This window comes from Salvelinus namaycush, chromosome 22 (genome assembly GCF_016432855.1).
Source record: "Salvelinus namaycush isolate Seneca chromosome 22, SaNama_1.0, whole genome shotgun sequence".
In the NCBI taxonomy this organism is placed as follows: domain Eukaryota; kingdom Metazoa; phylum Chordata; class Actinopteri; order Salmoniformes; family Salmonidae; genus Salvelinus; species Salvelinus namaycush.
In genome coordinates this window covers 13,902,743-13,916,678 of record NC_052328.1, presented here as the reverse complement: position 1 = coordinate 13,916,678, position 13,936 = coordinate 13,902,743, and the positions used below count along the sequence as shown (strand labels likewise).

At 44.4% G+C, this 13,936-nt stretch overlaps 1 protein-coding gene across 2 annotated transcripts in view; it reads right to left on the bottom strand.

Annotated features, from left to right (window-relative positions):
- The window catches only part of LOC120017572 (protein quaking), an 83,062-nt gene that overhangs the window by 32,042 nt on the left and 37,084 nt on the right, over positions 1 to 13,936 (bottom strand). For both annotated transcript variants that reach the window (XM_038960420.1, XM_038960419.1), the window contains exon 3: positions 10,250 to 10,366. In XM_038960420.1, the coding sequence (XP_038816348.1) occupies positions 10,250 to 10,366 (117 nt within the window). The remainder of the gene's footprint in view (positions 1 to 10,249; positions 10,367 to 13,936) is intronic.

Sequence of the window (13,936 nt, the reverse complement as noted above, 5' to 3'; positions counted from 1 at the left end):
GATCTGGTTAGTAAAGAAGTGATTGATGTTCAGGAAAGTGGAATTTGGACTCCATTATTTGGACTAGGGTATTTTGGAGTCACAGGAGGCTGGTGAAAGGAGGACAGCTCATAATAATGTCTGGAATGGAGTGTATGGAATGGTATCAAACACCTGGAAATCATGTGTTTGATGTGTTGGATTAACATTCCACCTATTCTGTTCCAGCCATTACTATCAGCCCATCCTCCCCAATTAAGGCGCCACCAACCTCCTGTGTTTGGAGTACAGAATTTCGGTGAAAGTACATGAACAAGTCACTTGTGTTTCGATAACATTTTTAGATAAAATAATGAGTGTGAACCTGACACCCCCTAGTTTCTTTTCAAGTGTCCCAGCCTCAACAGTGCTATTGTACATGCTACAAATCTCCATATTATTTGAATACATGTCGGAATGCTTTGATTTACATGACATGTGAATCAAAGATGACCCCATTTAAATAAGGGAGTTTTGTTCAGGCAGGGGTGGGGCTGCGCGTCAATAAAAACCATTCTCCTTTCATCTGCCACCTTTTAAACAGGGGAATAAAGGGATATGGAGAAGAAAAGATGAAAGACACATCCTCTAATTGACTTTGTCACAAGAAAGAGAAGCCTTGTAAAATATTCACTCATCCCCTCCTCCTCCCTTCCCTTCTCATATTTGGTGTTTTCCTCCTCATGACTCCCCAAATGAAAAATCTAAATCTGATTAATACAACAAAGGTATACATAAACAAATCTTTTTTCTCACTCTAGTTGCAAATGGGAAATTGATGGCTTGCGGTCTGTGATTGTTCTCCCACTGTCCCTGTATTTTCAGCAGAGCAGTGATTTAGGATTCCAATGCCTTTTACTGAAAAGCACTTATTTTAAATTCTCTGTTTATTTGAGATTGTCTGATCATTTGATGACGGGGATAAGGTGTTGCGAGAGACCATGGGGAGGTGAGCTTTTTTTTCACTGGTGTCCGGCCGTTACTGCCATTTGTAGTAATTTCCAATGCACTCCAAAGGTAATGAACGTTCTTATGATCACAGTTCCAAACACAAACACCCAACTAAACATCAATCACAGATAATATATGAGATTATCTAGGAATCCATCTCAACCACGAGCAAAGACACAGTACAAACAACAATATTAATATGACTTCTCTGGCTATCTACTTTCTTCCTGACTTGATTTATCTTCCGTTACCTTTTTCATGACAAACACAAAAATTGGATCCCCTGCATCTAGCTGTCAAAGACCAGCCAGCCCACCCACTGACACACCATCAATAACACCCAGGAAAAGCCAGAGCAACACCCCCAGAAGGGGTTCAGAGGATTGGACGGATATGTGTGTGTGTGGATGTGTATGTGTGTGTGTGTGGATGTGGATGTGTGTGTGTGTGTGGATGTGTGTGTGTGTGTGTGTGTGGATGTGTGTGTGTGTGTGTGTGTATGTGTGTGTGTGTGGATGTGGATGTGTGTGTGTGTGTGTGGATGTGTGTGTGTGTGTGTGTGTGTGGATGTGTGTGTGTGTGTGTGTGGATGTGTGTGTGTGTGGATGTGGATGTGTGTGTGTGTGTGTGTGTGTGTGTGTGTGTGTGTGTGTGTGTGTGTGTGTGTGTGTGTGTGTGTGTGTGTGTGTGTGTGTGTGTGGATGTGGATGTGTGTGTGTGTGTGTGGATGTGGTTGTGTGTGTGTGCGGATGGGTGCTGGGGTTGGCTCTGACACAGGCTACATCTGGAGTCATCTGAAGATTCGGCTAAACACACACACACACACACACACACACACACACACACACACACACACACACACACACACACACACACACACACACACACACACACACACACACACACACACACATCCACACACACACACACACACACACACACACACACACAAATGCAAGTACACACCCTCCACCACTGCCCTTCAGTACGGAACAACATGACATGTCGGGAGTCAAGGTTATGTTCCCTGAGCCCTTTTAAATGACTGCTTGTCCAGCTGTGTGACCCTTCCATGTTTATCTCTCTCTGACCCCTCTCTCTATCTCTCTTGCTCTTTCTCACTCTCTTCCCCCTTCCTGTCTCTCGCTCTCATTCGCCACGGCCACAGACCTGGACCATAATCAACCACCATAAATCCATGGGCCAGCTCTTTTGTAATCCTAACCCAGGCAATAACGCCTCTCTGAAGAAGAGTCAGTCGGCCCCACAAAGGAACAGTGCGGGAGAACACAGGAGCCGGGCCAATATGACAGCACACAGCAAGACTAATTGGGTAGAGCAGAGACAGAGGAAACTGAGGAGGGAGGTGGGAGTGGGACTCTGGAAACTTAAGAGAGTGGTACAGGGTACTTAGGATGGTGGGTTGGAAGGTATATCAAACCTATTAGTCCTAGGTCTAGAAAGGCAGTGTGTGCGTGTGTGTGCGTATGCTAATGCCTGTGTGTGCGTGCAACTGTGTGAGTGTGTGTGAGCCTGCATTATGACTTTATACGTGTGCGCATGTGGGCACTGGCATGTGAACAGCAAAATGCCATTCCATTCCTTATCTCTTCTTGGCACCGTTCCTAATAACTTCTTTCCCTCGGTGAGCCACTGTAGAGTAATGAGATGTAAAGGAGGTCTCGGGCCGTACCACCTGTAGTATCAGAGCGGGGATGGGGGAGTTTACTCTACAGAAAGGTTTATCAAGGTGAACACCTCCACTCGGGATCAAAGTTGGGAGATATTGTAGTGACTGACAGCTTCTGTAATAGTCAGTGAAAGTGAGGGCAGAGAAGAGAGATCAACAGTGAGTGGGTTCATCATGTCAGTGTCAATGGATTAAAGGCAGGGGATTTCAAGTCCAAAAGCAGGGGAATGTACCCAGCTAGAGCATTTGATTCCTTGGGAGTTGTGGGAAAGTATGTTTTTGGTTTCACATTGGTTGTGGGAACGAAGCCATACGTTTTCAGACCGGTTAAGTGAAAATTTCACCTGTTCTAGGAACATTTCTTTTTAGGTTGCAGGGAGGTTCTGAGAATGTTTAACTCTGGATCCTTGAAGGTTTCCTGCAAGGTTTTATTAATGCTCTGGAGACGGGAATGATGGGTTATTTGAAACTTTCAGTTCACTGAATGTTTCAATAAGACTTTTAATAACACTGCTATCTTATTTTGGGTTAACTTTTTTTACTCCAAGCACAGATAGGACACATGGAAATTCATTTCCTTAGGCATTAATCATGCAAACATGTTTATTTTTTATTGTGACACAGCATCACTGAGATTCAAACCTATAATCTTCTCTCTCTCTCTCTGTGTGTTTGTGTGTCACTTTCTAGGAATGGTGCAGGATAGTTGCTTGGCTAAAGTTTTTTGTTTTTGTTTTTAGGGAACGTTTTCTTAACGTTCTGAGAATGGATGGAGAATGAACGTTCTGAGAAAAAAATGAAAGCATTTTAAGGAAACGTTACGCTGAAGTACTGAAATTCTCACAGAAGAACATTGTTTCTTAAAGTTTTCTCAAAAATTTGAGAACATTCCCAATGTCAAACCAGTTGGAGAACGTTCAAAGAACATTACCAAAATATAAATGAAATGTAACCATGTTTGAAATACCAAGACATTTTTATTTGTCAAGTTCCTTAAATGTGCTGAGAATGTTCCAAAGCCAAGCAACTATCCTGCACCATTCCCAGAAAATTGTGGGAAGGTTTTATGCAAAATAACCACAGGACAACTACACTCTCACTAAGCTCTAAGAAACATATGGTTTTCAGAATGTTATGTGCTAACTGGGTACCCTCAGGATACATGGTCCAGTCAGGCTGGTTCAATCCGCTACTGTTGAAAGCCTTTAAAGACTGAACATTTTTCTGCACATGATACACTATACACTGGCCATGGTATGAAGAAGAGTTTGAGACCACCTGCTCTCTCTTTCTCGTTCTCCCTGACAAAAACACACACACACACACACACACACACACACACACACACACACACACACACACACACACACACACACACACACACACACACACACACACACACACACACACACACACACACACACACACACACACACACACACAGTTGGAGGTTATAGAGCTAGAAGAATGAGAATGTGCTGTTCCCTGACATCCAGAAGACTTTTTGATTGTGTAAAAGCCCCGTCACGTCAAGGCTCCTTGTTAAAGGATTTAGTGGGAAGCAGAAATTAGGGTTAGGCTATTTCTTTTGTTACCGCACTCTCCTTTGCAACATCCCAGCACAGAATCAGAATTCTGTCCACAATAAGGATTATACACCCCCATGCATATACCTCCCACCCTTCCCCTTCCCCTCCCCCAACACACTCACATACTATATGATACTCACACATGCACGCACACACACACAGAACGTACACACACACACACACATACAGAATGTACACAAACGCACAGACGCAAACACACATTAGCAGTAGGCTCATTCAAATTTTGTTGACAGATAAAGGTTAGTCCACATTTTAGGAAGTGTACACAGCAGGGTACTTCTCTAAGGAAAGACAAACCACACAAAGCATGTCTTTTCATCTTCACTAAGCTCAAACAAACTCGACTTGTGTCCCTTGTGAGCCACTGTACTGCTGCATGGCAGAATATCTGCTAAGAGGAGACAGTAATTAAGGAGACTTTAAAGAGAAACTGAACGTACCGATTCCATGTTTCTCTGTTGCTCACTAAGAAAAAAAGATGTCGGTCTTGGGGGTGTGGTTCAATGTGGCATTTACTGCTGTTTGTCCCCCATGAGACACCATAGGAACAAAGCCAGTGTTACTTCCTCAAAATAGTCTGAATGAATCTAAGCTTACTCAAGAAAACTGTAATAAATGTTGATGTTTTTGCTGAGGGGGTTGAATGGAAAAAAGGCGCGACGTGTTGCCTTACGTAAACAGAGTCAGATGCGCTGTGCTGATGGGCAGGTCTGTTTCACTGTCTGTATTCTGTGGTAGGATTGGACAGAGTGCAATCACCTCAGCTGTGTATCCCGTGTTAACGGGCAAGTGAGCATTGACGAAATCAAAACCCAACCCTCAAGTAAGTCATAAACTCACGTACAAAACTCTGTTTTGGACGAGACTGACATTATAGAACAATAGAACAAATGTGTCTGACTAATGCCGATGCCATATAGGCTGTTTTCTGTCAGATAAGTTGTTTACTGCGCACTAAACCCACAGGTAATTCACACCGCTAAGCAGTGAGCTCCCGGTAAGCTTGATGCCTGCACGGTTAGTTACTGTAGTGTCGCTTGAAGACCCATGGCAATACTAATGCAACAAACAACAACACCGATATGTATACAAACCAGTGAATGCTGGTGGGAGGAGCTATGGGAGGACGGGCCCATTGTAATGGCTGCAGTGGAATATATGGAACGGAGTCAAACATGTGGTTTCCATATGCTCGATGTGTTTGATACCGGTCCATTTATGCCAGTCCAGCCATTACAAGAAGCCCGTCCTCCTATAACTCCTCCCACCAGCCTCCTCTGATGCAAACTATGCACAGCGTCGCTTTAACAGAGCAACTTGCAAAGTAATTCCCAGACTCTGATGAACTCAGGAAGAGGGAGAGAGAGACAGGGAGAGCGAGAGCGTGACTGAGAGTAAATGAGAGAGAGAGAGAGAGCACAGGCGCTGTGTCTCAGAGACGCTACGCGTGAGTAGAGTAGGCTGTGTGGTTCTGGGACTAGAGTACAGTAGATCTGTGTGAAGCCAGTCGGACCGTCATAGTAGCTGTAATAGCCAGCAGACCTCGAGCAGAGCAGGGACACTGGAAGACAAGAGTCCGGCTGACAGCTATTGTCAGGACAATGATGATGTCAACCAGAGGGAGGCAGAAACTGTCAGCACTCCATCCTCTCACCTCACAACACCTAGCTAGTTTGCTCACTATGCTGCTTCAAGGACAGTGTCTGAGCGAATGTTAATGTGCGTGCATAGTGGTAAAGTGTATTTTGGCCCGTTTGTGTGTTTGTGTGTGTGTGCGGCGGACAACAGCCACAGAGGAGTCAGAGGCAGGCTAATGTGTGTTACACTGCTGTGGTCGGACACACTGAGAGACAGCGAGGCACTCTCCCGCCCACTCTAAGGCTATAGACAGTGACACCATTTAACTCAAACATACCCCCACTTTCAGGGCTAACCTCTCCAACGATGGCTAGATTTCTATTCTCAGAATGAAACGTCGGTATTTGCAGGTTTTGTCTGTCGTAACTGAGGACGCCCTACCCCTGGTGGATCCATTTGTGTCGTGTGGTTTTGTGTAGCCATGGTATAATAGGAGTCCTAACACACATCCTATGGTTATCATCAGGCCCTGTTTGAGTGTGAGTTCGTGTGGGAGAGCTGCTTCTCACTGGTTATCTATTGGCTGGCTGCTGTGGTGGTGTTTCCACCACCTCCTGCATTCCACAAGACCCAATCTGTGTCAGCAGGCATTTGTTTCACTTAAGGAGTGTATATGCGGCATGAGACATTACGCAGAGGACAAGGACACCAGCCTCTGTGCTGCTCGGAAACCTAATAAATTGCATGCAGGTAGCATGGAACTCAATAACCATTGCAACAACAATGCCCACAGAGGAGAGAGGGAGGGAGAGAGAGGGAAAGGGAGGGAGAGAGAGGGAAAGGGAGGGAGAGAGAGAGAAAGTGAGAGAGATAGCGAGATAGAGAGAGGGGAGAGAAAGAGAAGAGAGGGATGGAAGGAAGGAAGGAGAGGAAGACAAAAATAGACTGGGAATAAGAGAGAGAGAAAGAGAAGAGAGGGAGGGAAGGAAGGAAGGAAGGAGGGGAAGACATAAATAGACTGAGACAGAGAGAGAGAGAGAGAGAGAGAGAGAGAGGATAGAGAGAGAGAGAGAGGAGAGAGAGAGAGAGAGGATAGAGACAGAGAGAGAGAGACAGAGAGAGAGAGGATAGAGACAGAGAGAGAGAGAGAGAGAGGATAGAGGGAGAGAGAGAGAGAGAGAGAGAGAGAGAGAGAGAGAGAGAGGATAGAGACAGAGAGAGAGAGAGAAAGAGAGAGAGAGAGAGAGAGAGAGAGAGAGAGAGGATAGAGACAGAGAGAGAGAGAGAGAGAGAGAGAGAGAGAGAGAGAGGATAGAGAGAGAGAGAGAGAGAGAGAGAGGATAGAGAGAGAGAGAGAGAGAGAGAGAGAGAGAGAGAGAGAGAGAGAGAGAGAGAGAGAGAGAGAGAGAGAGAGAGAGAGAGAGAGGATAGAGACAGAGGATAGAGACAGAGAGAGAGAGGATAGAGACAGAGAGAGAGAGAGAGAGGATAGAGGGAGGGAGAGAGAGAGAGAGAGAGAGAGAGAGAGGATAGAGAGAGAGAGAGGATAGAGACACAGAGAGAGAGAGAGAGAGAGAGAGAGAGAGAGAGAGAGAGAGAGAGAGAGAGAGAGAGAGAGAGAGAGAGAGAGAGAGAGAGAGAGAGAGAGAGAGAGAGAGAGAGAGAGAGAGAGAGAGAGGATAGAGACACAGAGAGAGAGGATAGAGACAGAGAGAGAGAGAGAGAGAGAGGATAGAGACAGAGAGAGAGAGGATAGAGACAGAGAGAGAGAGGATAGAGACAGAGAGAGAGAGAGATCGTCTTCACAGGTTCTGTCAGACCTGGGCTCTGACCGTTAACCTAAAAAAAACAAATATAATGATATTCCAAAAAAGGTCGGGAAATAAGGATGACAAATATAAATTCTATTTGGACACAGTTCTATTAGAACACACCAAAAACTACACATATCTAGGACTAAATATGAGCAACACAGGTAGCTTTCACATGGCTGTGAATGAGCTGAGAGACAAAGCAAGAAGAGCATTCTATGCCATTAAAAGGAACATCAAAATTGAAATTCCAATTAGAATCTGGCTCAAAATTTTTCAATCAGTTATAGAACCAATTGCTCTATATGACAGTGAAGTATGGGGTCCACTCTCTAATAATGAATTTACTAAATGGGACAAACATCCAACTGAAATATTGCATGCAGAGTTTTGCAAGACTGTATTGCAAGTACAAAGAAAAACTCCAAATAACGCATGTAGGGCAGAATTGGGCCAATACCCCCTCCTCATTCGAATAGAAAAAAGAGCCATCAAATTTTACAACCATCTAAAAACAAGTGACCCTAAAACATTCCATCACACAGCTCTACAATGTCAAGAGATGAAACCAGAGAAGAGTCCCCTCAGCCAGCTGGTTCTGAGGCTCAGTTCACCAACCCAAACCAACCCCATAGAGCCTCGGGACAGCCCTCAGAAAATCTGGCCCAACCAAATCATCACAAAACAAAAAGAAAAATATACCACCTATTGGAAAGACACCACAAAAAATCAAAGTAAACTTCAATGCTATTTGGCTCTAAACAGACAGTACATGGTGGCAGACTATCTGACCACTGTGACTGATAGAAAACTGAGGAAAACATTGACTAGGTACAGACTCAGTGAGCACCGTCTGGCTATAGAGACCGGTCGTCACAGACAAACCTGGCTGCCCAGAGAGGACAGGCTGTGCTCACTCTGCTCCAGGGGAGAGGTAGAGACAGAGGTGCATTTCCTACTACACTGTGACAAATACTCAGACCTAAGAGCATATTTCTTTCCCAAAATTATAACTCAATACAAAGAATTTGAAACTATAAAAGATGAAGAAAAAATCAAATATTTATTGGGTGAAAAGCCAAAATGTGCAGTTTTGGCAGCCAAATATGTGTCCTCCTGCCACAACCTGAGGGACAGCCAGTGAAAAATGCAAAGTAATGTTGATAATATTTCCCATTTAGCTTAGTTTTGTTTTGTCTTTCATACCAGGTCATGTGTCTTCTCAGTCATGTTGACACTGGTCTACTACTGTTGCTTTAATTTATTGTTGTTCTGATTAATATTGTTGTTGTAGTTGTTGTTAATGGTAATCCCATGTCCACTACTACTATTATTATTGCTGTTGGTCCCACCATTTATTTATATATAAATATATATATATTTTGTATATATATACACATATATATTTGATTTTTATTTTTCGATATGTATACTTTGACAATGTAAGTAATAATGAACTTGCCATGTCAATAAAGTCAATTGAATTGAATTGAATTGAATTGAGAGGGGATAGAGAGGATAGAGGGGGCCATAGACTGTGTGCTTTACGATGTGAGAAAGACCAGTAGTTTGACTTACCCTGTAATACATTTAATCACCAACAACATAGTGGTTAGACTAGAGAGAGAGCCTCTCTCCAGCTCTGTTATGGTGAGATAGCTAGAGCAGCTGGGTTTCTGCAGGATGCTGAGCTGAAGCAGATGTGGAGGAGTGCAGGAGACCACAACAGGGATATCAGAGACACTTGTTTTATTTTTTTCTGCCAGTGCCCCCCACTGGGACTCTGTGGAACAGCTCAGATCACCATCTCCACTAACACCACTTGTCCAAATAGAGGGACGGACCCTGCTTATACAGTGGAAACACAAACAGACCTTTCTCTGAAAAGAGCTAGATGGGAAATAAATAACTGTCCGTGCGTGTGTGTATGCGCACACGTGTGTGCATTTGTCCATGTGTCGGTGCGCAAGTGTGTGTGTGTGTGTGTGTGTGTGTGTGTGTGTGTGTGTGTGTGTGTGGATGACCCCCTCCAAGTGCTCCTCTCACATCCTACAGGGGCCAGGGTTAGGAGATCACGCCGCCCCAGCATGGTCACGTTTCAGGGACTGGATCAGGCTGGACTGAGGGCCCCTCTAGCCCCACTGCTGCTGGGCCCAACAGATCTGAGGTCAAGGACAATGTTTGAACACCTGCCCAGCCCCTCTCAGAGCCACGGTGCAGCTTGGGGGAAGGATTGTTGTTTCCCAATAGGAGGAAATATCTGAGTCTTCAGATGGCCCTGCACACTAGTGGACACACCAATAGAGGATGCAGTACTGTTTATACAAACTGTACGTAAACACACTACCAGTGTTACACAACTATTAGAGTCAATGGCACCTGAGAGAAGACAAATTGATTAAAGTAGTCAATTGCTGACATGATCAATAATGAAAGAAAACCAAATAAGATGCTATCTTGTAAATTGCAATCGTTGTGTGAGGGAGCTTACAGTACCTGAGAGTGTGTGTGTGTGTGTGTGTGTGTGTGTGTGTGTGTGTGTGTGTGTGTGTGTGTGTGTGTGTGGGTGAGTGTGTTTGTGCTCGCCTCACCTTCTTCTTGTCCCTCATGGAGCCTTTCCCGCGCACCATGATTTTACATCCTGTCTCTGCCTCCAGCTGCTTGGCTGTCAGCCCCCGTGGTCCCAGGATCCGGCCCACAAAGTTAAACTGCCAGAGAAACACAAACGCACACACGCATTAGAACCAGCGCTTAAAACCAGAGCAGTTCTTCAATGCAGACAACAGGTCACTTTATCATTGATATGTATGTATGAGGACATAGTAGACAGTTGAAAGATATCTGTAATGGAAATGTTAATGGGTTTTCTCCAGTCTGACATATTGAGAAGAGAGCGGAATCAGATACAAAGATATGAAAACACAGAGAGAAAGCACGAGAAAACAAGGTGAGGAGGTCTCTCAAGGGAGCCCCTTGTTTGACCCCTCCATTTCGCTGTAATCTCACGGCCTTATCACCTGCCCGGTGCTCTGACACAACGGTGCTCTGACACAACGGTGCTCTGACACAACGGCGCTCTGACACAACGGCGCTCTGACACAACGGCGCTCTGACACAACGGCGCTCTGACACAACGGCGCTCTGACACAACGGCGCTCTGACACAACGGCGCTCTGACACAACGGCGCTCTGACACAACGGCGCTCTGACACAACGGCGCTCTGACACAACGGCGCTCGACGGCGACATCCGGGAGCGCCTTGCGACCAGCCCTGGGCCGCTGCTGACAAGATAAGGCTTAGCGATCGTTCCCCCATTGATCAGCAGCCTAGGCTCCTCTCTGCTCTTCTCTTCACTGGCCCTCACACTGCCTGTCAGTCAGGACTCAGGAGGGCTGCCTATCGATGAGCTGGGACTGAGACTGACACACAGACAGGTCCTGAACCTTGATGGACACGAGAGACAGACTGACTGACTGACTGCCTGACAGACTGAAAGGCTGCCTCACTAGCTGACAGAAAGACAGATAGATGGAGTGACTGACTGCGTTACAAAAAAAGTTTATAGCAACTATACCCCCTGAAAACAAGCAAAACAGAACAACAATGAAAGATTTTGCAGATTGGCATTCGCCATTATCTCCACTGATCACTTCATGTAATACGGTCACATTGATAGTGTTTTGAATCAGAGTCGACTCGACACTACAGGACGTAGGTTATGAAGACCTGTGGGAAACGTATAGACTGCTATGGTTACCTCCTCCTCTGTGGCTATTAAAGCACTGTGCAGCAAAAATAATGGAGCCTCAAGTATCGAGAATCCAGTCAAATGAGGTTCAGGGGCTGGAAGACGGATTTTCTTTCTGTCGGATGCGCAGCTCTCGTGTCAAAAGTGACGTACTGTGCGATGAGCAACGATGAATGTTTATCTTGTGCTTTGCCCGTAATGTGAATCACTTCTTTTCATTTGGCTCTCTCGCTCCCCCTTTCTCCTCTCCTCTCTCCCTCTCTATGGGAATTATATTTATTGGTCTGTAATTCAGGGACAACTTGAAGATCCATCTATTTGTTATGTTATAATATCAACCAGAAAGAAAACAATGTAAAGTACAAAATGTGATATGTACAAGCCTAAAAACATTGTAGAATCTCCAGTTTCATCCTCCATAGCTCTAAATGTGAAGCTTGTGAGAGATGGACATGATAAACAGAGCACATCCTGTCTTTCCTTGTATTTCTGCCCTTGCTGAAAGCCCAGTTGTTTTAGCCATTTGTCAGCTGCCACAGTAAGATGTTGCACCTGGCATGGTTGAAAAGGGCACATTCTGCTGCTTTGCCATGAACTATGCCTTCATACACAACACACGCCGCTCCCAATGAGAAAGAAACCAACAAAGGCCATATCTCAGCATAGGGATACAGGGTACTCCACAGAACCAGCCTTCAGCATAATTATCAATGCCTACCATTTAAAATCATTCTGTTGACTTCCCTTTGCAATCTCACTTTGATTGGGCATCACAGAGGTACACAGCTTGAGAGCTCAGTCAGTCTGTGGTGTCACTCTAGTCCAGGGATGGGCAACTGGCGGTCCATGGCCCGCCCCCTTTAGTAGGGACCGCGGACCAATCTAAAACCATTTACATTTTTTTGTTACTTACTGTTGAGTGTTAAAATAACAACACACAACGTGGAATTTCGAATTTGGTTGTGCATCAGCAGTCACACAATTGGCCGATGTGAACAAAAATGTTTTAGATTAGTTAGTAAGTTTACCAGCCAGCTATCTAAACCTGTAGTAAGCATGGTCCAATTACCGACTGGTATGGGGCCCACTGATCATCAGCTATCATTTCAAATTCAGCAAAAATTTGCCTAGAACCTACAGTATGTGTAGAATTGCATGAAATAAGTTATAAAATTGCAAAATCTTCTCTCCGCCCCATGGAACGATCTGTAGATTTGCAGCGAACTTGCTTTAAAACGGAAATATTTTCTCTACACCTCATGGCAAAATGTGTAGAATTGCAGGAAATTGCAAGTACATTTTTTTCTCTTCTCTGTTTTGCTCGCAAGGTGGGGGTATGGATGTGGGTACGCAGACCCACGAGCCACTGCAGTCCCTCATGATGAGTTCCGTTTTTTTGTGGCCCTCACCCCCATCAAAGTTGCCAATCCCTGCTCTAGTCAATCAAGCGTTCTTGTCTCCTGGAGAAAAATATGTTCCAAGGTGCCCTTTGGGTCTGGACAATCATAGAAACCACAGGACTTTCTAATTTTCATAAGTACAGCTCAGCACACATTCACAAAGAACAAAAATCACATAGCTAGGCTACAGTACTTATCTCCACTCTCATGTAGGGCTGTTGCGGTCATGAAATTTTGCCAGACGGTGATTGTCAAGCAAATAATTTCCAGTCTCACAGTAATTGACCGTAATCAACATAAACACTTAGCATCTCCTGGCTTCCACTCATAGCCTACAAGCCACTGATGCAGACCTTTGGAACATCTACATTTGAAAAAGTCTAATAAATCCATGTAATATAGGCTACACCATCACAATAAATCCATTATTTATTTTAGACAGGTCAAAACAGGAAATGAAGAAAATTTAGACTATTTCAGAGGAACAGAATAGCATACTATGAGTTGTCCTTACTGTATGTTCGGCCCTGATCTGGCTATGCCATATGGCTGTGGGCTACACTAGTTCATTTAGTAGACAAGATTTGCTAAGAATTCTGTGGCATTATTTTATAGTATGAAGAATACAACTGAACATAGCTGAATAAAATATAAATAATATTTTCTCCAAACGATGGCACATGCGGCTATTCTGTGTTGAGCAGTTAACAAAGAAACAGGTATTCCTATATGCTTAGTTTAGAGTTATTTATGTAACTTTAGTTGTGATACAAATGTTGGTCTATATGTTTTGATGCGACTCTAATGATGGTTTGAAAAAAGTTGCATGAAAGGCATGAGCTCTGCTTTGTTTTTTGGGCAGTCTGCACACACTTCATCAGTCTCTCATTCCCAATTTGACAAGCACTTGATAATGCCTTAAATTTCCCGGCTACATCCCCTTTGTGTGGTCATAATGCACCCTAAAAAAATCCATGCATTTTGCGGCCAGTGGCCGTTGTGCCCTTGGGCTGAATATAATAATTATAATTCCCTTCTCCCGGCTGTGTGCTGAAGCACCTCTTACTCACATGTCTCCCCGAAGCACCTCTCACTCACATGGCTTTCCGTGGTCTTTCTCACAGGCTA